General features: G+C 42.1%; 1 protein-coding gene across 2 annotated transcripts in view; it reads right to left on the reverse strand.

Annotated features, from left to right (window-relative positions):
* Positions 1–540: 540 nt before the first annotated feature.
* The window catches only part of ADAM12 (ADAM metallopeptidase domain 12), a 181,017-nt gene continuing 159,520 nt past the window's right edge, over positions 541–22,037 (reverse strand). The window contains exons 15-23 of one of the 2 annotated variants that reach the window (XM_038141010.1): positions 17,040–17,148; positions 16,737–16,935; positions 14,153–14,230; positions 10,790–10,898; positions 10,164–10,299; positions 9,439–9,547; positions 8,500–8,682; positions 3,156–3,268; positions 541–1,854 (exon numbers count right to left, since the gene is read on the reverse strand). In XM_038141010.1, the coding sequence (XP_037996938.1) occupies positions 1,794–1,854; positions 3,156–3,268; positions 8,500–8,682; positions 9,439–9,547; positions 10,164–10,299; positions 10,790–10,898; positions 14,153–14,230; positions 16,737–16,935; positions 17,040–17,148 (1,097 nt within the window). In that variant the 3' untranslated portion in view covers positions 541–1,793. Of the gene's footprint in view, positions 1,855–2,075; positions 3,269–8,499; positions 8,683–9,438; positions 9,548–10,163; positions 10,300–10,789; positions 10,899–14,152; positions 14,231–16,736; positions 16,936–17,039; positions 17,149–22,037 lie in introns of those variants that run through there. The other variant, XM_038141009.1, reaches the window with a different exon arrangement.

The raw sequence follows: 22,037 nt of genomic DNA on the forward strand, positions 1-22,037 counted from the left end.
GATATTTCTATTTTCTATACTTTTAAGCCTGCCTAGGTTGGTCATGTTTGAGTTTATACCCGTGCCAAGTCTTACCTAAGCTGCTGCTGTTCAATTCAGAACTCCTGATGCTGATAACAGACACGTTTTAGTAATTTCATGTCGCCTTTCACTACCCCCAGTTTCCCCTTATGGTTTTCAGCAATTTGCAGAAGAATTCTGATAAAATGGGAGCATTCAAAAAGCAAACTGAGACCATGTGGCTGCTTCAAATGGAGGTACCCCCTCCTGCAGATACAAAAAATTACTATTTAAAATACAGAAATATGTAAAGTACATAAAAAGCATCACTTTGGTTGCCCCATCCTTCTGGTGTGATTCTCTACACACAAAGCCCTGTTGCTGCTATTAGAGCTGCTTTAAGAATTTAAATTCTTGAATTTAAACTGAGCTGGGGTTGATTTTGGTTTGTTCAGTTTCCCAATCAACATGAAGGTCGTGTTGCTGTGAGGGGGAATAACTGGGAAAATGAAATGCAGTGACACTTCCTGAAGCCAGATGTGAGTTTCTATCAATGCTTTTTATTTTTGCTTAAGGAAACAAAAACCACAAGCAATGAGGAAACCATTAAAGGTGACAGTCCCTTCTCCCTCTGCTTCAACTGATAATTAAAAACTGCTGTTTTTACAGGTGAAACTGTGTTCAGCAGTGCTACTGAGAAGGCACAGAAGAGATCAGGTGTAATCACAGAGCAGAGATGAACTTTTTTTTTTTTTTTTTTTATAATCCAAGTCTATGTATTAAAATACACATTTTGATTTGGGAATTAAGAAACCCAGAGCAACGTTGTAGAAGTTTAATACAAAACAGTAGTAAATATGCAAAATACAGGTGATAAGCAGAGCGGTGAGGCAAAAGGAAATAATATAAAAGTTGATTTTTAAATGTAATTCTTTGTAATTCTTGGCTTCCCCCTAGCCCTGGGTGTAATGCACTGCCAGTCTAATCAGGACAACAATGAGATGGTGGAATTTAATTACCAAAGCATCAAAAAGGAGATGGCACAGGGAGGCCTGATATCTGCATTAATATGGACTAAGCAGGCTGTGTTTGTGGAAAATGAGGTTAAAACCACCACAGTTTGGTGATATACAGTACTTCTTCAGTGAGAGGACTTCTCCCAGGTGGATGCATCCTCTCTGAGCACAGAGATGGCTGGGAGATCTCAAACAGTAACGTGAAAATTGAGATTACAGTACAGCTGCAGACACAGAGTGAGCCTTTTGTTCCATACAGGTTACACCTTGTGTGCAGGTATTGGGCATTTCACCCAGTTCCAGGAGAGATTTTGTCTTTTTACCCTGCCATATTTATTCAGAAGTTGGGTAAGGACCATTGAGATGGAGCTGTTTACACATTTCATTGATCTGTATCAGCACTCTTTCAAGATCAAAACTAAGAAATCTACATAGGACCAACAGAGCAGAATTATTCAAGTTCAGTGAAATATTAAAAAAAAAAAAAAAAGGTTTCCTTTTTAGGAAAACTCAGCTGTGGTAAAAATATCTACTACAGTGCACTGCACTGTAATAAATATTCAACATAAATTAATAATTTACAAGTACCTGAGCAAGTATACAGAGCACCATAGCACAGCACAGCACCAAAGGCAGTAGCTCAGAATTCTTAAAAATAATGCTGTTTTAAACATTAAAAATTCTAAGTATTGTCATAGAAATGAACTCCAGCTGGAGTTGAAAGATAGTGCAAACTTCTGTCTTCACTTTTTAAAATAAAGGTGTCAGGTTTTTTACTCATTTCCCATCCATAGTGTTGCTGGACCTGGATACCTGTGGTAGATGTTTGGGAGCAGGTCTGTTGGAAAGAAAGAAAACAGAAAATTGTTACTTAATCTCCATTTCTTTGGGTGCTCATCCATTTTGTACCTGATCAAAAATGTCTGTAATGTTGCAGAATTCCAGGTGGTCTCCAAAAGCTGCAGGAGTCAGCCTGAAATGTTGCTGCTTTCAGAATATCTGACTAGAATGGACAGCCAGGAGTTTAATCAAAATTTCTTTGTGCAGTATTTTTGCTAAAATACAGGAGATTATACTGATTCTATTTTTAATGTTTCTGAGCACTTATGTGCTTTACTGGTAGAATTCTTGTAGCTTAAAACACTTTTATCTTCCTTGGAGCTCAATTTATTCACAGGAAACTGAGGAATATTGGGTAAGAAAACAGCATGGACTAAACCCACTAACATTGGGTGTAGTTATTCCACTTCCTGATTATTTTTTTTCAAACATTTTTTTTTTTGAAGTGCACAATTTCTGTGCTTTTTGAATCTTTTGGATAATATTTTCATATAACGTCAACTGATGTTTCCTTGGGAAATGGGTGATCAGGAAATCACTTTTTTGGAGGCTGATTTTAACAGCATTCAGTTCTCAGCCTAATTCAGACTGGGGAGTCTGAGGAGAAAAGTCATTATTTATTGGTTAGTTTTCTAAATATGCAGCCAGGTGTTTGCAGTCAAACCCTCACAGGTATTATAAATCCTCATATTCTGTGGGAGTCAGAGCAACTGTGCTGGTGCACTCCCATTGAGAAGCAGCATGAGAAGTAAAATTAGAGACGGAAATGATGTTGGAAGTGGTTGTTGCTCCTTGAGCCATTTTAGCCATGTTGCTGTAAATGCTAAAATCCAGGTGTTAGGATTGATACCTTTTTGGGACTTCCTAAAAACAGAGGCTAACAAAATTAAGGGAATAAAAAGGAGTTATATTTCTTGAAGGGCCTTCAGGTACATTTTGGTCAGACGAAGCCCCCCCAGGGGCTACACCCAGAAATGGATGATGGGTTCTCCCACTTTTTAAAGTGTGGTCCATTTGCATATTGGGGTTCAATATTCCAATTACAGCTTCAGTTAATGAAGTAATTTTTACCTCAAGTTTTCTCCCCCCAAACCTCACTTTTGTTTCCATCTCTGCGGCCTGAGGCAGCGAGGTGTCCTCGATGGCCGGGCCTGGAGAGGAACTGCTGCGTCTGCCCAAAATGGGGAAGCAGCAGCTCACACCTATATGGAGTCTGTGTGACACACTGATGAGCTGCAGAGGTACAAACAGATGGAAAACACACCGGTGCCATCCCGAGGGATCGGGATGAGGACTGACCTGGCAGGGCTGCCGTGGGGCCAGGCCCTGGGGCGGCCGGCGGGGCCCTGGCGCGCTCGGCCCAGGGGGTCAGCGGGGAGAGGCTTCCGAGGGGCGCTGGGCTTGGGGGGCTCCTGCAGGAAACACGAGCTCCTGTCAGTGCTCAGAGTGGCCATCACACCCTCCACACAGCCACGGCTGAGATAAAGCCATACAACTGTGGAGCCACACTCTGGGCTGGCTTGGGAGGGACCTTAAAGCCCACCCAGTGCCACCCCCGCCATGGGCAGGGACACCTTCCGTGGTCCCAGTGATGGCTTGGGAGGCTGCTGAGGTTAAAGGGTTAAAGGAATAAAGAATAAAGGTTAAAGGGATAAAAATTAAAGGATTTAAAGGAACAAAGCAGGGATTTATTTAAAGGCCTTCACAGGACACACCTTGGGCAGTACAAGAGCCTGGCCAAGGCTCCACCCAGGATGGATCCCGGGTCACAAGTTTTCACACTTTTGTAAGTTTTGGTCCGTTTCCATACTGGGGTTAATGTTGAAATGTTGTTGCTTTCAGAATATCTGACTGGAATGGACAGCCAGGAGTTTAATCAAAGTTTCTTTGTGCAGTATTTTTGCTACAATATAGGAGACTATATTGATTCTATTTCTAATGTAGATGGACCCAAGATGGACAGCGTGTCATGAGTTCTCACACTCTTATGAGTTTTGGTCCATTTCCATGTTGGGGTTAATTGTCCAATTCCTGCAATCCCATCCTCCCAAATTTGCTCTCCTCAATTCCCTGTTGTTTGCATTTTTTGGGGCTGAAGCTGCAGCGGTGACCTTGGTTCTGGGGCTGCAAAAAGATTGTTCTGTCTGACTGAGCTGTGAGGAGAACTGCTGACACTTTATTTGAAGTTCAGAGTTATACACCAATGCAGTACAGAATCTGTAAAATATGAAAGCTAAAACTTAAAGTATCACCAGGGTGCTCCAAGCCCCATCCAACCTGGCCTTGGACACTTCCAGGAGGCAGCCACAACTCTGGGTAAAACTGAGACCACTATTTCTTAATAACACCTAATCTAAACCTAAATTGAAGATATGTTATGACCAGATAAATGAATAAAAAGTAACCTATTTTAAATAAGCTGGCACTCTAATTTTAAAACAAAAATTTAGTACTATATTTTCATGATTTTATGACTTTTGATTCCTTGCTCTAGGAGTGCAGGGTGCATCTCTACTGACTCAATACTTAATTGGTGGTAAATGGAAACAGCAAAGATTCAATACACAACTTTGTAGAAGCAGTTCTGTAGAAATGTGGCTTGACATGACTTTAAAATGGAAATTCAGATGGCCACAAAACCAAAGTGCCCCAGTCTGGTTTGGATTGGGAGCATCTGTGGAATTTTTTTTTGCTGTGCCTTCATTCAGTGGAATTAAAGGCTCGATTAATAAAGAACAGAAGTCATCTGCTGTCAGGCTGGGCCAGTGGCTCCTCTGGGTGGTCCCTGCAAACAGGGAAACTTGGCTGTTTGTGCTCCTCGTTCTGGGGAGCTGGGACACATTAAGTGGCTTGCTCAGGGCACACAGATCTCTCCAGTTTACCCCCAAAACTCACTTCAGGTCTTTCTACTACTGGAGCTGCGTAGCCACGCTTTTCCCAAGGAATTTTACTCCTTATTTTTAGTTTGTCATAAGTATCATTAGTAAAGTTAAAGGAAACAAGAAGAGTTTACAAGCATAATCTGATTAAGGATCCTTTGAAAGATGTGATCCAAACAAGAAATCAGAGATGAATTCCTGCTGAATAAAGTCCAACTTTTCATTATTTGTTTTGAGCATCCCTTTGGTTTTTTTTTTTTTTTACTTTCCATGGCAATATTTGCTCTTTCAAGAAGGAAATGCAGATTGATTATCCACAGGCATTTTGATAAGGATGAAAAACATGAGCTTAAGGTAATCTCATATATAATAAGTTCAAATTTGCCACAAACTACATTTGGAAGTTGCATATAATGATCACCCTCTGTTTAATTCTCTGCATAACAAGTACTAGTATTGATGGGTACACAGGCCCAACTCCTGATTTATTTATTCATTCATTTCCCACTCAAAATGTCCTCAAGTTAAACTACCCTTAGGGAGGAAGCAGCCAAGTGTTCTGACAGAAAGTGTAATGTGGTGACAAGCTGCTAGGAAAGGGTAAATGAAAGAAAAAAATTAAAAAGGGAGGGAGCTCTGATAAAAATGGAGCTGGAGAATAAATGGTGGCTGAGATGAAGCAAAATGGAGCAGCACTTGATAGAGAGGAGATGCCACCAGGAACACACAACCCAAGGAACAGAGGAAAAGCTCTTTGAAGAAATAAATCCTATCCCCCAGACTGATTACAGGAGCGTCTCCTCTATTCTTTCTGTGCCACAGGAGAATCCAAACTCTGTGTGTTAACTCGTGTGGGGCCCTGCAGAGCCTTTGATGTGCTGGGAATCTGCAGCACAGCTCACAGTGCCACCACAGCTCTGCTTCCCTCATTCCTCTTCCTCCACTTCTTCCCCTACAAAGCTTCAGCCCTTCCTCACAAAGAGTTTATGGGTGGATTTCTTTGTCCATTTTGTATCCACAACCTGGCATTTAATGCTTTCAGGCCCTGCTTGGGGATAAATATTGGAATGAAAAACCACAATTTTCATACTGAGCAGCTCCAAAGACATCATGTGCATGAAATTCCAGGGTTTTCCCACTGATTTTTAAAGAAGAAAGTGAAAGCCCTCAGTGTCTACAGCCAGGCTGAGGTCTCACAGGAGAGATATTCCCAGGATAACTGTGGCAGGAGGAGGAGGAGCTGGGCTGAGCTCTGTTTGACTGAGGAAAAAGCAAACCCATTTTTTTAAGTGGTAAAATTTTTAAGTTAAAAAAGTTCTATTTCCTGGCATTAGGATGAGCTGTAAAATATGAGACATATTTTGATAATAAGAGGATGAGAGTGTCAGAGGCAGCAACTGAATGCTGAAAGCAACAAAATCAAGAGGAAGAGATCAAATTCAAATGGCTGGACTGAACCCATGGTTAGGATAAACCTGCACTGTTCCCTTGACTCACAGGGGGCTCTGCTGATTTATACTGACTGTGAATCTGGCCATAAATAAAGACTGTTTGCCTTGCAAGAGCATCTGAAATAAGGAAAAGCTGTTTTCCAGTCAAAAGATAATTAAATATTAAACTTGGCAAGAGCTAATTCACTGAGGATTTTTTTGTTTGGTTGATTGGTTTGGTTTATTTCGTGTTGTCTTTGTTTTTTAACTATTTTACTTACAACTGAAGGAAATTTTATATAATTTACAGCACCATCCTGCAGCACTGAGCATCTGGGTGACATCCTGAATGTAGCAATGATTTTTCAAGTCCTTCCTCTTGCTGACCTTCTGGATGTGCTTCCAAGAGAGAGCTGAAGCAATACATGAAGTAGCATTTATATTTATTATCCCAAACTATTCTTAAGCTAATTTGCTACTTCCAAGCTTTGAGGGGAAAAAAAAATTAACTTAAGAATGAAAGATTTTCTCCCCCCAAAGTGTTTTTTTGGTCCTTCTGATATAAAAAGGAGCTGTTTCTGACAATATTGAGGTTATGATATAATTTTGAAAGAATCCACTCTTGCTCATTCTTTAGGCTGCCTTAAGCTGATCCCCTGTTTGTGCTCCATGCAGAGACTGAAAATGGGGAAATGATATTTTGCTTGATGAAGGAACTGTCACAACGAATTTGAGCTGCCAAGCTGAAAAGCTTTTTGGCAGCTTCAGATCTGTCAGTCTTTGCTAGTGGTAGTACTGCAGGTCTGGAGTTCCACCTGGCACTTTGAGTGGCATTTGGAGCACGAGGATTTAGGACCACGAGCTGCAGGGGAGCACTGGGCTGCTGTGATGTGCAGTGAGGCTGGGGCAGGTGCAGATGCAGCATCAGAATGAAAAATCTTTCCTTTTCCTTTTCCTTGGAAAGCCTTTTCCCCAGCCATATTCTGCTTTAGAAACAGAAAAGCACTTGCACTTGAAATCTTCCCTTTGACCATCGTGAATTGTGCAGAATGTTAGAGAATACAAGAAAATGAACAATGAGACCATTGGAGCTAAAGACAAGCAACAAGAATCAATACTGCTTCCAATTCCCTAAAAAATATATTTTAGAAAGAATCAGCTTTCCTTACTCCTCTGGAAAGGAAAATGGCTGGGAACATGGAAAAGGGAAGACAAAAAAGCAAATGAAACACTGATTGCAGTTGTAAAAGTTGGTCTAACCTGAGTGATACAATGCTGAGACTTAGAAAAAATGAAATCTAGAAACACTTTATTTGCTGCCACAATGGACAGAGACACCTTCCACTGTCCCAGGCTGCTCCAAGCCCTGTCCAGCCTGGCCTTGGGCACTTCCAGGGATCCAGGGGCAGCCACAGCTTCTCTGGGCACCCTGACAACTTCTCTGGGCAGCCTCTCTCATCCCTGTTTGTTTCTGACATTTTTCCAATCCCTTTTCAAAGCCCTGCACTCCAGCACTGTCTCAGAGCTGTCTCCTCCTGTCCAGCCCCAGGAAAGGGTCTCGAGCAGCTCTCAGGGCTCCTGCACGTGAGAGCCTAGCGTTAACAACTTTATTTTAACTTTTAATTAACTTCTTTTAATTTAACTTTTAATTCACTTCATTTTCACCTCATACCACACCCAGATCAGGAACAGCCTGGGTGCTCTGCTTAGAAACAGTCACTCCACAAGTGCCACCAAAAGGAAGCAGCCAGTGACAAGAAAAGGCTCTGTTTAATACAGACAGCTTCACCTACCCTGTCTATCGCCCTGAGAGGCATCTTATTCAAAAATAAAAAATAAAAAATATTTACCATCTCTACTCAAACATTGCAGTGAAAGCTGTGTCTGCATGAAACAGTGGTTTTCAGGTCTGTGCTCTGGAAAGACAGACTGTGCTTCATGCAGCTTTTGGCAGGGCAGAAGCACATCAAGCTAACACACCTTTTGCTCTTGCACATCACAGCTGCAACGTGACTCCCTAAACTCTCTCCCTGTGCTTGGCACCTCACTAACAAACTGTGCAGCCCCCCTCTGCTTGGGCAGCTGCAGAGATGGGTTTGCCTCTAATGTGTTTGTTCTGTTGTCTTTTGAGTGGTGAAGGCAGAGTTCAGGATCCTAAATTTTTGGATCACAGCCCCACTTGCCACAAGGCAATTTTTCCACAGCAGAGTTCTAAACTCACAGAAAGCATAAAGGAAATACTGTGGGAAAAGTGCAGCAGGAAAGATGAGAAAACACTTCATTCCTCCAGACACTCACAGAGTAAATATTACATAGAAGAGGATCAATGGTTACCTGGGAGAACCTCAGTGAAGGATTAGCTGGCAGGGGTCTCTCAGGCCCAGCTTGGTGGCCTGGCAGCTGGGGAAGGGGTGGCAGGACTCTCTGGGGTGTTTTTAAAGGTGGCACCTCGTGTGTCTTCACAGGGTTGCTGATGTCAATGATCTGATACGGCAGCGGCCGCCTGGGGCCCTCTCTCTGGGAAAAATCATCCACCAAGGTTATATAGTTCAATAATCCAGCCAAAGTTATACATTTCAACCATCCACCAAAGTTATACATTGCAATCATCCAACCAAAATTATACATTTCAACCAGCCACCAAAGTTATACATTTCAACCATCCACCAAAGTTATACATTGCAATAATCCAACCAAAGTTATACATTGCAATAATCCAGCCAAAGTTATACATTTCAACCATCCACCAAAGTTATACATTTCAATAATCCAACCAAAGTTATGCATTTCAATAATCCAGCCAAAGTTATGCATTTCAATAATCCAACCAAAGTTATACATTTCAACCATCCACCAAAGTTACACATTTCAAGAGCTGGCCCAGAATCACAGGACGGTTTGGTCTGAAGGGATCTGAAGGACCAGCATGTTCCAACCCCCTGCCATGATCAAGGACACCTCCCACCAGGGAGCTGCAAGCCCCATCAAACCTGGCCTATTGCTACTTTGAAATCCATGGCAGTCCCTTGATTTTCTCTCCTAGAGACAAAACTATTTCTTTTCTGCTCTGGACAGCTCCACCTGTATTCAACGTGGAAGCCATAAATGAATTTTGAAGCCTACATCCTCTCCCATTTTACTTAATGTTAGTCCTACATGATATTAAGTTAATGCAATTATTGTATTATAATAAATAATTTAATTGAGATCCAAAATACATGAGACCTGGTTTTGGTCTTCCCCCACTTTAAAAAAAAATATTTAGGGACTCACTTTTTGTATGGCTGTATTTTGTGGCTTCACAATGAGGTTTTTACTAACACATATGGTATGAACATGATTTGGCTCAGATGAACTGGAAGGTCTTGCTGGACCCACAGACCTGCAATACAAACATTTAATTGTTGAACACAAAGTTCTGCTTTGTAACATTTTCTTAAACAGGAGCCTCTTTTCAGAATGGCATTTTGGAAGGACTTTCTGCCTGGTTACAGTAAACAAGGAAGGTAAAAATTGTCTAGCACTCCTGCAAGAATAAAAATAAATATTGATTTTTTAGAAACCAGTAGTCTGTTAAATTAGCTTCTGCAATCTGTGGAAATGCAGCTTTGTAACACCCAGGAGACTATTCTAATGAATCTAACATTTAAACAGTAATGACCTCAAATAGGAAAGTTTCAGCTCACTCAGCTGAGTTTAGATAAAAGGCCATGCAGTGTAATGAAACTGTTTCAGGCAAATGAAAATAAAGGCAATACTTCCATTGCTGCTTAATTTTTCATCCCAAAAGGAAAGAGGGATATATTCAAACCAATACCTGTGTTATTTACTGCCTATCAATGAAATTAAACCAACCCAGGGAAAACACTGCTGATAATGGTGAATATTTTTTGTCAAGGCTGGCTCTTCCTAACACATTCACGATGATGAGAATTGCTGTGTTTACTGCTTCCTTTTCTTAATATCTACTGGAATATAATTAGGGAAAATGGGCATACCTTAATTTCTCTATTGTTGTCTTCTTGCTTGTAAACAACCACCTCATGAAAGTCTTCCTTTTGAGGTACATGATTGATCCAGCAAAGGTAAGGCACAGGATGGTTATCAGCACTCCTATGGTCAAACTCTTATTGTCTGCAAAAAAATCACATGGAGTTAACTTCTTCCTACGGCCTGCTCACTGCCTGGCCAGGGCTTCTTTGCTATCTTCAAAAACCAAAAATCTTTCAGTAGTGAAATCGTGATGGGAAGCTTTGTCATGGAAATAAACATGCTGTCATAATTTCAGTATTGCCACCCACTGCAGCATCTGGCATGCAGAGGAGAGACCCATTTTGGTTTAGAACAGTATTGTTCATATGAAAACAGACATTATTTCCCATTGAGATTTAGTTTATACATGTACTTGGGAGGAGACTGCTTGTCCTGTCATGTCCTCAGACAGAAACCAGAAACATCTCTTTGAGGTCACTAATGTTCCAACACTCTGGGGAAAAACCGGCGTGGAATAATGAAATCCTGTAAAATTAACAATGTGTAGAAATAATTCTTTCTGAGGTTGACCAATTTCCACTCTTTATCCTGGAAAAAAAAAACAACAGGTGGAGCCTGAATTCCCACTGACCTGCCTGTCTGATGGGCCCACTGTCCACGCTGCCACCAAAGCCTGGCTTGTCACAGAAGGGAGGGGCCCAGTCAGCCTCACAGTGACAGTTCTTTTTGTTGTTGCAGACCTGCAAAACAAGACAAATGGCTTAACATAAAAAACATCCGAGAGCAGCCCTGGCTGATAAGGGCTTCTAATCAGACAGTGACACATCAGAGAGGAATAAAACCGGGAGAAGAAAGGAGATGTGCTGATAGCTGCCTGCTGCACACTGAGGTGGCAAAGAGCAACTCGCCACGGAGGAAGAGGGATCCTAAAAACCATTATTTCTTTGGCAGGAAATCATTGGAGTTGCCCCAGCTGACAACATCAATAATATGAGGATAATCAGACACCTCTTAAGTCTCGTTCTCTGTTTGCTTCCAGCAGCAGCACTCTCTGCCTGGTAACTGCAGTTCCTCCTGCCTGCACAGGAGCAGCAGAGCTTTGTCAGCCCCCCCAAGTATTACTGACGGGGTACTGGGGACAGCCAAAGGTGATACAGAGACTTCATCATTTGAAGGCATGAGAAGACACTTTATTATTAGAAATCTACAGTTCTTATAGAAACAATGGTGGACCTAAGACCTTTAGGAATCCTCTCACACTATTGGTGAACTATGAATAGCACACTCTGGAAAACCATATCTATAAACAATGGTTACAGAAAGAGAGATAATAATTGTTTGAATTTTGTCTAAGTTTCTCACAACTTCTACACAGCTTCCCAGGATTTTCCCGGGAGAACCATGTCTCTCTCTGTTCAGAAGATATGTAATTACTACACCCCAAGCTCTCCTCTCCATAAGAGCTTGCACTGGGCCCACCATGGATTTTTCCATGGCTCCAATGTGGTACTTTCGGCGTTCCCCAGATGGAGGAGGAAATGAGAATCTGACTCCATGTTCTTAGATGGCTAATTTAATATTTTATGATCTATATTGTATTAAAGAATACTATACTAAACTATACTAAAAAACAGAGAAAGGATAGAGACAGAAGGCTACAAAGAATGATAAAGAAAACTCGTGACTCCTTCCGGAGTCCCAACACAGCTTGGCCCTGATTGGTCATTAAATCAAAACAATTCACATTAAACCAATCAAAGAACCACCTGTTGGATAAACAATCTCCAAACCACATTCCAAAGCAGCAAAACACAGCAGAAGCAAATGAGATAATTATTGTTTTCATTTTCTCTGAGGCTTCTCAGCTTCCCAGGAGAGAAATCCTGGTGAAGGGATTTTTAAGAAACGGTGACGCTCCACGATGAACCAGTTGCTGGAGTGAGCTGTGAAATGTGCTCAGGTCTGAGGAAACCCTCGGGGAGCTTTGATACCACACCTGCACTGTCTGTAGAGACACAGTGCTCTGTGGTTTTAATGTGAGTGAGGGAACAGCTCCTGAGGCCTGACCAACCCCTGCGGGATCAGAGAGCTGCGAGGGACTGGAGCTCAGCACCGGCACAGCCTGGAGCTGCTGCGCACAGGGCAAGGAGCCAGCAGCTCCAGGGCTTTTCCCCAGGAGGTCCCACAGCCAAACACTCCTTATCTCCTCTTGCTGCTCCTCAGGCACTGCTGTGTGGTGAACACAGAGCTTAAAGCTCTGTGCTGAACTGACAGAATGCATCGAGTCACAGAACTGCTTGCGCTGGAAAAGTCCTCCAAGATCTTCAACCATTCCCCAGAACTGACAAGGTCACCCATGTCTCCAGGTACCACCACATCCACGTGGATTTTAAATCCCTCCAGGCATGGGGACTCCACCTCTGCCCTGAGTAGCCATGTCAGGGCTGGAAAATATTTCCATGAAGAAATTTTTGCAAATATCCACCCTGAGCCTGCCCTGGCCCAGCCTGAGGCCGTTCCTCTGCTCCTGTCCCTGTTCCCTGGAGCACAGCCCGACCCCCTGGCTGTCCCCTCCTGGCAGGAGCTGTTCAGAGCCACAAGGTCCCCCCTGATCCCCCTTTTCTCCAGGCTGAGCCCCTTCCCAGCTCCCTCAGGAGTTCTCAGCCCCTTCCCAGCTCTGTTCCCTTCCCTGGACACACTCCACCCCTCAATGTCTTGTCCTGAGGGACTCCAAACTGACCCCAGGCTATGAAGTCACATTTAGGTGCTCAAATCAATTTGTAAATAAAGATTTTGGGCTTAGGGCTTGTTGTCAATAAGGTCCTTAATTCTGTGCTAACCCCAACCACCACTGATCTGCCACCACCATGGAGAGCCCACAGCACAGATTAATAAAGGAGTTTTCAGTAAGACATAAATCAGTTCACAGGAGTTTGGGTTACTCTGCACATGCAATATTCTGGCCAGGTCAGCTTGGCAGGCTTTCAGAAACACTGTGCTCCCCGTGTCTGCAGAGCACTAAAATATTCAGAGAGTTCAGACTGGCTGTGGTCATGTAAAATTAAAAAAAAAAATTTACATTTCAAAGACAGCAAGATAATTAAAAATATACTTTGTTAAGCATTATTTTTTAAATTAAAGCACTGCAGGAGTTCCCATTTACAATTCCACGAGGTCAGTTTTGCCACTGAGGAGTCACCAGAGGTTCTTGTTTGTACAGACAGAAAAAATGCCAGTCCAAGCCTCTGCTCATTCCATCCTCAATGATAAGAGGCAGCACCATCAACACTGCTCAGTTTTGAAAATTCAGGGTGATAAAATAAGTTAAAGCAAATTAAAATCCTTCCTCAGAGAGGACAGTGAATTTCTATGGCTCTTCCAATGGGGCTGCCACAGCTTTTCAGAGAAACAAACAGCTCATCAGCACAGCAAGGTTAATAGGGCAAAGCTGACATAATTAACATTACCATAATATAAACTGGGTTGCAAACCACTGATATTATTAAATGAAATCATCATATTTTTAATTCTGTGCCACTTTCATGCCACAAAACTCATCAATATGGTTTTACTTTTTAAAAATGTTTTTTGGAAATGCTGTTTCATTTGCCTCTCAATCCAAATGCTTCCAATGCTCAATTCAAACACTTTAACTTCTTTGTATCTGTGGAGAGACTGTATTTTTCATTTTTAATGGGAATTCTTCATGATGGAGGGTCAGACTTCAAATTGCTTTGAGGATTACAAGATTCCTTTGTATCTCAGGCTGTCAATTAAGAACAAGATAATTACTGCCTGATAAACATTTCTTTGTCAAATAAAAACAATTTCATACAAGGCACAGTGGAAATGGAAATACTTAATAAAAATGTATTGCAGCGACTCTGACTGATCTATTGCAGGCAATTATAGATCCCAAAGCCATTCCAGAAAGTGATTTCTTGTCCAGTGGTTATTGAGGGATTGTAAAAATATGTTTTCCTAGGATGCTTACCCCCCGTCCATGGCACTTGGTGGCACATTTATGGACACCAAAAACACTGGTGTTCTGGCACCGGCGGTTCAGGCAAATCTGTAAAATAAAAAGAAGGATTTTGAGCAGGGACAGAGCTGCTGGGGCTCCCAGGGCATCATATCCCTTCTTTCAGCAGCTAAATATCATTATATATATCATTATATGGACACAAAGGAGACCAGGATTGGGTGTCTTCTTCTTATTTCCCTCAGCCTCTTTTAAATGTTTGAAATCCAAATCTGAGCAGGTTGAATTCTTCTCTCCTGGCCAGCCCTGGTGCCATACACAGACTTCATAGTGTGAGCTTGTGCAAGCAGACCCTCACAGATCCACTCAAGTGGAACTAGTGGGGACACCCTGGGGTTTGGGAGGTTTTTAAGCCAATTTAAAAATCAGTAATTTGCTTTTTTTTTTTTTTTTTTTTTTTTTAGGACTAGGAGTGCACTGAGGATTCCTTCAGGTTCCTGCTCTGTCTTCACCACAGCAGATGATTCCTCAAGGAAAGCTTTGGATCCTCATGGTGTAAATTATCAGAGTTTTGTTAATATGAATAGTGAAATATTTTTCATTCCACCACAGAATGTGCACCCAGGGTAGGTGAATATTTAAGTGAGGTCACTGATTTTTATGGGCTTATCATTGTTTTCCAGGAAAACCAAGATCTTTCTAAGTTTTTCCACATTAAACAATTTTGTTTTGGTGTCAAATATAAACCAACCCTATTTAACATTTAATATTTATAGGGAACGGAAGTAAACAAATAGCATATGCACAGGAATAAAATTCAATTTTTTTTTTTTTTTTTTGCTTTCCAGTCATTGCAGATAAAATTTACTCTGCCAATGGAGCTGAAAATTGAGGTTAAGCAAGATTAGTGCTGAGCAATAATAACATCAAACAACCACACAACTGATGAGCACGTCAGTAATGAGAAGTTACCCTACTCCAAACTGAAAAAAAAGAAGAAATTAGGACTGGAGTAACTGTTCCTATGCTGTGTTGACAACAAAAAAGGTCAAAAAGCCCCACACTGCACATTTTGCTCGTGTTTAACTGCAGTGCAGTTCAGTAGTACTAAAAGTCAGTCACAATAATTAGCATTAAGCTGGGAATGGTGTTGAAGGAGGCGACAGGGATGCTTAATCAGGGCACTTATCCCCTGGGGAGAAGGAAAAATGGAAAGGAAATTAGAGTGAATTGGCATCAACATGCAGGCATGGAGAGAATATGGTCTGATTACTGCACTATTCACAATTCAAATATTCACAGTGCAGCAGCTCCCAGAATTCTGATCACATTAAAATGGCTGCGTTTCAAATTGTGCATCTCCAGTTGAGAAAACCCAAGAATGTTTAAATTCATATTCTTAATCCATAATACAAATGCACTAATGTCCTCAAAGTAAAACATACAATTTCAGAAGTATTAGCCTGTGTATTCTATAGTGTGGATGTGTATGATTAGATAGATTAGAAAGATTAAATACTCATTAGTAAAACATAATGGGGTGCTTTCTCAGCGCTGAGTTGCCTTTGAAAAGACTTTTTAGAACAGATTGACTTAGAAATGTTGTAAGGGTTGTTTTCCTGTAGCAGAGCTGTGGTTTCACTGGGGATGGATTTCAAACCTGTTCCCAGCACAGTGAGATAATCCAACGTAATTCAAAAGCTTTCAGAAATTCAGAGGCTTACTTCAATTTACCACAAATTATCAAAGCACTTGTTTTTCCTCCTTTTTGCAAGCAATCCACTGAGGGTATGGAAACCTCCTTCATTTCAATAGCTCTTGGACTGCTTTCCATTCCTCCTCCCCCTGTAAACTCATGGCTGCCTCCCATCAATCTCAGTTGCTTCCCTCACAAAGAAAAACTTAGAATGAGTTTTTTCACAGCCATGTGAAATCTGGGCTGCATTTGCAGCGGGTAATTCACGAAGTTTGCAAAACACAAACACTAAAATCAGTTTTGGTGGCTGAGCATCAATGGGTTTATAGCTTTCTAAGAGTGCATACAGAGATAGGTTTTCCTGCATGAAAAAAAGAAGTGGGGAGTCATAATCAGAAGATAAAATACATTTTGAAACCTAAAGTGAAGTTAATGACAATTTTGCAATGCCAGAGATGCTGGGAAAGGGATTACATTGAACTCAGGAATTCATTAATAAGCCTGTAATGTATTTTGCTGTACTTATTTTGCAGAAAACCTCAAGCCTCCATGGGCAGATACTTGAGACTATCTTCAAAAAATCAGTCATAAACTTAAGCAATTTGCATTGCACAGAATCCCAGGATGGTTTGTGTTGGAAGGGACTTTAAAGCTCATTTATTTCCAACCCCCTGCCATGGCCAGGGACACCTTCCACCAGATCAGGTTGCTCAAATTTGCATCTGAAAATCCCTAACCCAGAACAGTGGCCAGAAGGGAGCAAAATTTGTTTCAGTCTGAGCATGAGAAACAATTATTTTGAAGGGAAAAAAAAAATTCCAAACCCAAAAGAAGTCCAAAACACTTGGCAGAATGACGGTAGTGATATTCCCCTTGTCTGGGAGCATTCCAGAATCTTACTTTTCCATCTTCACACTTGGTTCCTGCCAGCACCAGCCCAGGGTCAGGCATATCATCCCCCAAATACACGTGGGTGCCACGGCACAGGATCTTGCCACCCTCCTGGAGTGGGATGTTGGTTTCTATGGAAACTGCATTGGTACCAATGACGGGGCGGTTTGCTCCTCCTTGACACTGGATTTTTCCACACTTCGCATCCCTGATGGAAATAAACACAGCACAAGCAAGGATGAGGTAAATAATTTGAAATGTTCCAAGCCCTCTGCCAGCACCTGTTGCTGTGTTTGCAGGGAGAGGCCCTACCTGGGTTCACATTTGGCAAAGGAGCTCTTGGAGTCTTTCCCGCAGTTGCCGTAAGGGTCTCCGGCAGAATTGACTCTCTCAAAGCAGATCCCAGGAGCGGGTTTTGCACCTGAAACAAAACCTAATCAGAACTCTCATCTCATACAAGGTGTTTTTAATAATTTCCTTTGAGCTCTGCTGGTGCTTTAGGGGAAAGGGGGGATGTGAGCTGAATGTTGATGAGGCAACAAAACAGCGGCGCTGGACCCGCATGCTAATGGCAGAGTTTGGATGGGTGGGATTGCCAGGGCTTGTCTCTGAGCAACAGGCAATGCAGAACTCCTCCTCTTCCAGGATTTCTCGAGCTGATAGCTCTCTTGCCAATCCTCCTAGGACACAAAAACTTCCTAGTAAATACCAGACAAAGGCCAGCTGGAAAGTTGACTCTCTTCTTTTGCAGGAGTCCATGTTCTAGTGAGACCCCAAAGAAAATTCTTTTCAAGAAAGGCCTGTTTGACTGCAATTGAGAGCAAGACAACAGAGAAAATCCAGTTGTAAACTGGGTGTAAAGGTGCGAGGACCTGGCATGGCAAAGGGAAATGTGCTGCTATTAACTCAGGCTGAAGGACTGGGGAGAGAAAAGGAGCCCATCCCAGCTTAACCCTCAGGACATCCACTCCTGAGAGGAAAGACTGACATGGAAGAAGGGGCATTTCTGCCACGGTGGTAGAAGAGGGAATCTGGGAGTTCAGGCAGCACTTGGCTCTCATCTACTGTGATCTTTTCTGATAGAGACATATCCTAATGGCAAAGGAACTTCCTGGTGGGAGTAGGGTTGGAAAAGCTTGTGCAGGCAGATTATTCATCCCTGCACTTCAGAAGTTCAAGGGTACTATTAGAACATCTCTTCTAATGTTTTATACACACAATCTCCTGCTCATTTCCCTCCAGATTAGAACCAATTACAGAATATCTTCTAGGGGAAGATGCATCTGTTCATCTGGAATGTTGAAGAGGTGAAGGATCTGCTTCCCTGGTTTGACTGCTGCAACAATTCATCAGTCAGTGTACTGGAATTTAATCCCTTTGTTCTACAGAGAAGTGTGGCTTTCATTTCCAGCCAATAATTGCTGCTTCTTGCAAGATTAAGAGGCCCTTTGTTAGGGCTCTTTACTACTCTGTATTTTCTTTCCATGAAAATAATTAACAGCACCATCAAGTCACCACCAACATTTGAACTGCTCCAACAGGGGGACTGGCTCTGAGCAGCAGAGGAGCTGAGGAGAAACTCTGGCTAAAACTGTGATCAGAGACCTGCTACCTGCACTTCTGTGCTTTTGACAGATCAGCCAAACCAAAGCAAAAAGAACTTGGCAGTAAGTGATGTGATAGCCCAAAGGCTGAGAATATCCCATTTCTACAGTGCTCCTGATCTTTACCAGACACAGAATATTTCAACTAATGCTACATTTTGTCAAATGTTTTGAGTCACTTCCAAGTGTGTTTGCCTCTAACTGTGGGTAAAACATTGCATTTATTTAAGCCAGACTGAAGATTTCATTTGAAAGCCTTCAAAGAGGAAATTGTTCTTTTTTTCTTTTCTTAAAAAAAAAAAGGGGGGGGTCGGGTCAGATTCCTGGAGAAGAAAATACAAATATGACTGTAACACTTCCAGCCAGTGTGGATCTTTTCACTAAAAACTCAGAGATTAAAACTTCAATTAATTATCTGCATTTTATAGTCAGAAGCTTGACTAATACTATATACTGCTGAACAGCAATCTAATGCTATTAAGGACAAAATATTAAACTTGGAGAGGCTTAAGATGGCACCCTCTTTTCCTTCTAACATTTTTACATGCTGAAACTGGAAAATTCAGAAAGAAAGGCACAGAAGGAACAGAATATGAGCTGATGGTTCCCTGGAGAGAAGGACAAGAGCCTGAAATTCTTTGGAAGATTACGATCAAGCTTGCTGAGTTCAGAATATTTTTTCAAATCTGGAACTGCTAAAAGTGACTTACACAGGATTCTTTCAATTCTTTGTCATTAAAGTTCAAGCAATAATAATAATAAAAAAAAAAAATCAACAAAAGCATCCAGACAAGGCGCTGTGCAGAAAAAGCAAAAGTTAAATTTCCATTTTCAGCATGTGGATCCCTCCTCATCTTTCCAGGGTGGGCACACTCAGTGTTCAGCCTGAGACAAACATTACCATGTGCATAGTCTATAGCAGCTTTGGAAGGGCTGGGCAGGGAAGAAACATTCTTGGAGCAAGAGGCCAAGGAAAGCTGCTTTTTCCAAACCCGTTTTTCCCAACACTGCTTTTTCTCTCACATGTGTAAGGACCAGCTTGTGCAGCCCAGGTTGTGTGCAACTGCTCTGGGTCTTGTTTTTGGCCAGGAGCCTCAGCCCAGCTCAGCTGCTGCCATGGAATTGCAGTGGCTGGATGCTCCCTGGAGCTGTGGCAGCAGCAGCCCAGAGCCCAGGCACGCTGTCCCCTCAGCGATGTCCCCTCCCAAAGCTGCCACAAGCCAAATGAGTGCTCATGTCCCGTGCTCTGACTGCAAAGGATGTAACAAAGGCTTATTCTAAAAATGGTTTTCAAAAGGCAATGCACTCACTGAACAGAGGGAGAGTTTAAGGTGCTCCTCTTTCACCTGGTGGAAGTTGTTTTTTTTTTGGTGTGGCTGATTTTTTTCCTGAATTCAGAAGCCAAGCATTGCAGAGATGATGGAAAGCAGCCCCCAGGAAGGAAAACACATCTGCAGGGCTCAGACACTGAGCTTTAACTCCAGCTAATAACACTTGACAAGAAAAAGGATCTCATGGAGCACAAAAAAAACACTCCCCTGCCAGGCTGGGAGCAGTCTGTGCGTGGAAACACCTGGTACCCAATGATGATCTGCAGCCTGGAAACCAAAATCCAGCTTCAATTTCTGCCTTTGGTTTCCAACCAAGACACGCCGTTGCTTGGGATTCAGATGGCTGTTCCCTCTCCCCACTGGCTTCTCACAATATTTGCACTTTTTTATGGATGAAAACATATCAGAGTGTAAGATGCTGAACAGATGGAGCTACCAAGTTAAAAGGAGGTTTTCAGAGGATGCTTAAGGAAGAGAATTGTAATGTTGTGTTTCTGGAGGAAACCCATTTATCACGACTGCACCACATAAACTGAAGCAGAAAGTTCCTGTCTTCCTCTATTTTCTACCTCTGCAGGCAGAGGCAAAGTGATTTGGGAAGGATTTCTGGTGGTTATTAAGTGGTTTGAGCTGGATGAGCAGAGTTTATTTCACTTTGCTATTGGTAATTACAGTATCATGACCCTGTAATTAAGGTCCTGTCAGCATTTCCATGCCAAGCCTCATTCAAGGGGTTAAATCAGCCCTTGGAAGCTGCAGAAGGTCAAAGCTCACCCCTGTAGCTGGCAGCCTGGAGACTGTTGGGTTTTTTCTCCAAAGTGTATATTGATGAGCCCACTTCTTTCCCTATGTAGTTGCAAAAAAAAAATAAAATAATAAAAAAGAGAAGTTGCAGAAATGCTGTGTCATTTCAGACCTGCTGCTGTAGAAAAACACCAACACAGTCTCGAAAGGAATGAGGGAAATTTCTGACCATGGTGCTGATTCCATGAACACAAGAAACATCCTCTATCAGGCTGACAGCAGAAAAGGAAGGTATTTCAGTTCAGCTCCCAGCTGTCTGTGGGTGGGGAGAGGGGAAAAAAACAACCTGTGAGTAACAGGCTGGAGTTCTGTGGCTCAGGCTGTGCCAGCCAGCACCACGAATAACTGTGCAAATAAATATAAGCATAAAAACCACAGTTCTCTGTCGTGTGATCTGGGTTTCAGCCCATTAAATCTGTTTTTGCTGCAAAGCAAAAGTTCCACGAGCTGCTCTTGGCCTCTCACCTCATCCTGGTGATCCCTGTTCTGTCTGGGCAAGAGCAAGATGGGGTTGAGCATTTTTTTGCATTCAAGGAGGATGATGTCACCACCTCTGAGAATATTATTTAATGTCTTTCCCATCTCCAGAAAAAAAAAAGGCCTGGCCATAAATGTGTGATGGTCAAAATAGTTTGATTTCACTGAATTCAGAAAATTGCAGTGCTTGGACAATTAGCAGGTTTTCAAAAGCAAGTCAGCAACGGTTTGGTCAGATATCTGAGGTGGGCAGCCCATTTATTTTGTGTCTGTAGGGTTCTACCTGGCAAAACCTGCAAAGTTCTCACAAAGTAACAAATATTGACATCTAAATTAAGAATGTTCCTGCCTAAACAAACGGCCATGTCCATGCAACACATTTAAATGTGTTCTAATTATTAAATCAATGCCTGCCATTGGCTCCCCAAAATCATTGCTTTTTTCCCACTTGGGGAAATACAGGAAAACAAACTGACAAACTTCCCAAAAGAATCATTTTCTTGTCAATGTAGAAAAAGCCATGAGTTTAAAGCTGGGAATCTTCTGTTCCTTGGTCATCAATGATTTCTCTGTCTTGAGCAGCTCTGTGTGTCTGTTTCTCCTGGAAAATGCCACCACACAAAGCATCCCCACTGATGTCACTGCTATCAATAGGTCAGATCAGTGCAATCTGATAATTGAATATGGGCCAAAAAAAGGTCACCAGCAGTTCCTGCTCCCCAAAGATAAAAATGACATGAATTATGGAGAGAGAGAGAGAGAATGGAGAGCTCTGGGTGTTCTGGAAGCAGACTGGAATCAGCCTGGGCTCTGAGAGGAATTCATGGCTATTTTCAGAGATTGTCCCCAGGAGCTCCTCCCTTCTCCTTCCCACCAAGCTTTCCACACAGATAAGAAAGAGCAAAAAAAAAAAATTTCCTCTATTTTATCTGAACCACTGTGTTGAGGGAAACAAAAACAACCCCAAGGAAATGCAAGTGCTTTTCTGGAAACAGGTTCCTACTGCTCAGCCTAATGTAAACAAGCTCTGACAGTGTTCATCATTTTCCTTTAAATAGATCTAAAAACATGAAGATTGACATTTATCATTGGGC

Source organism: Motacilla alba, chromosome 6 (assembly GCF_015832195.1).
Source record: "Motacilla alba alba isolate MOTALB_02 chromosome 6, Motacilla_alba_V1.0_pri, whole genome shotgun sequence".
Classification (NCBI taxonomy): Eukaryota; Metazoa; Chordata; class Aves; order Passeriformes; family Motacillidae; genus Motacilla; species Motacilla alba.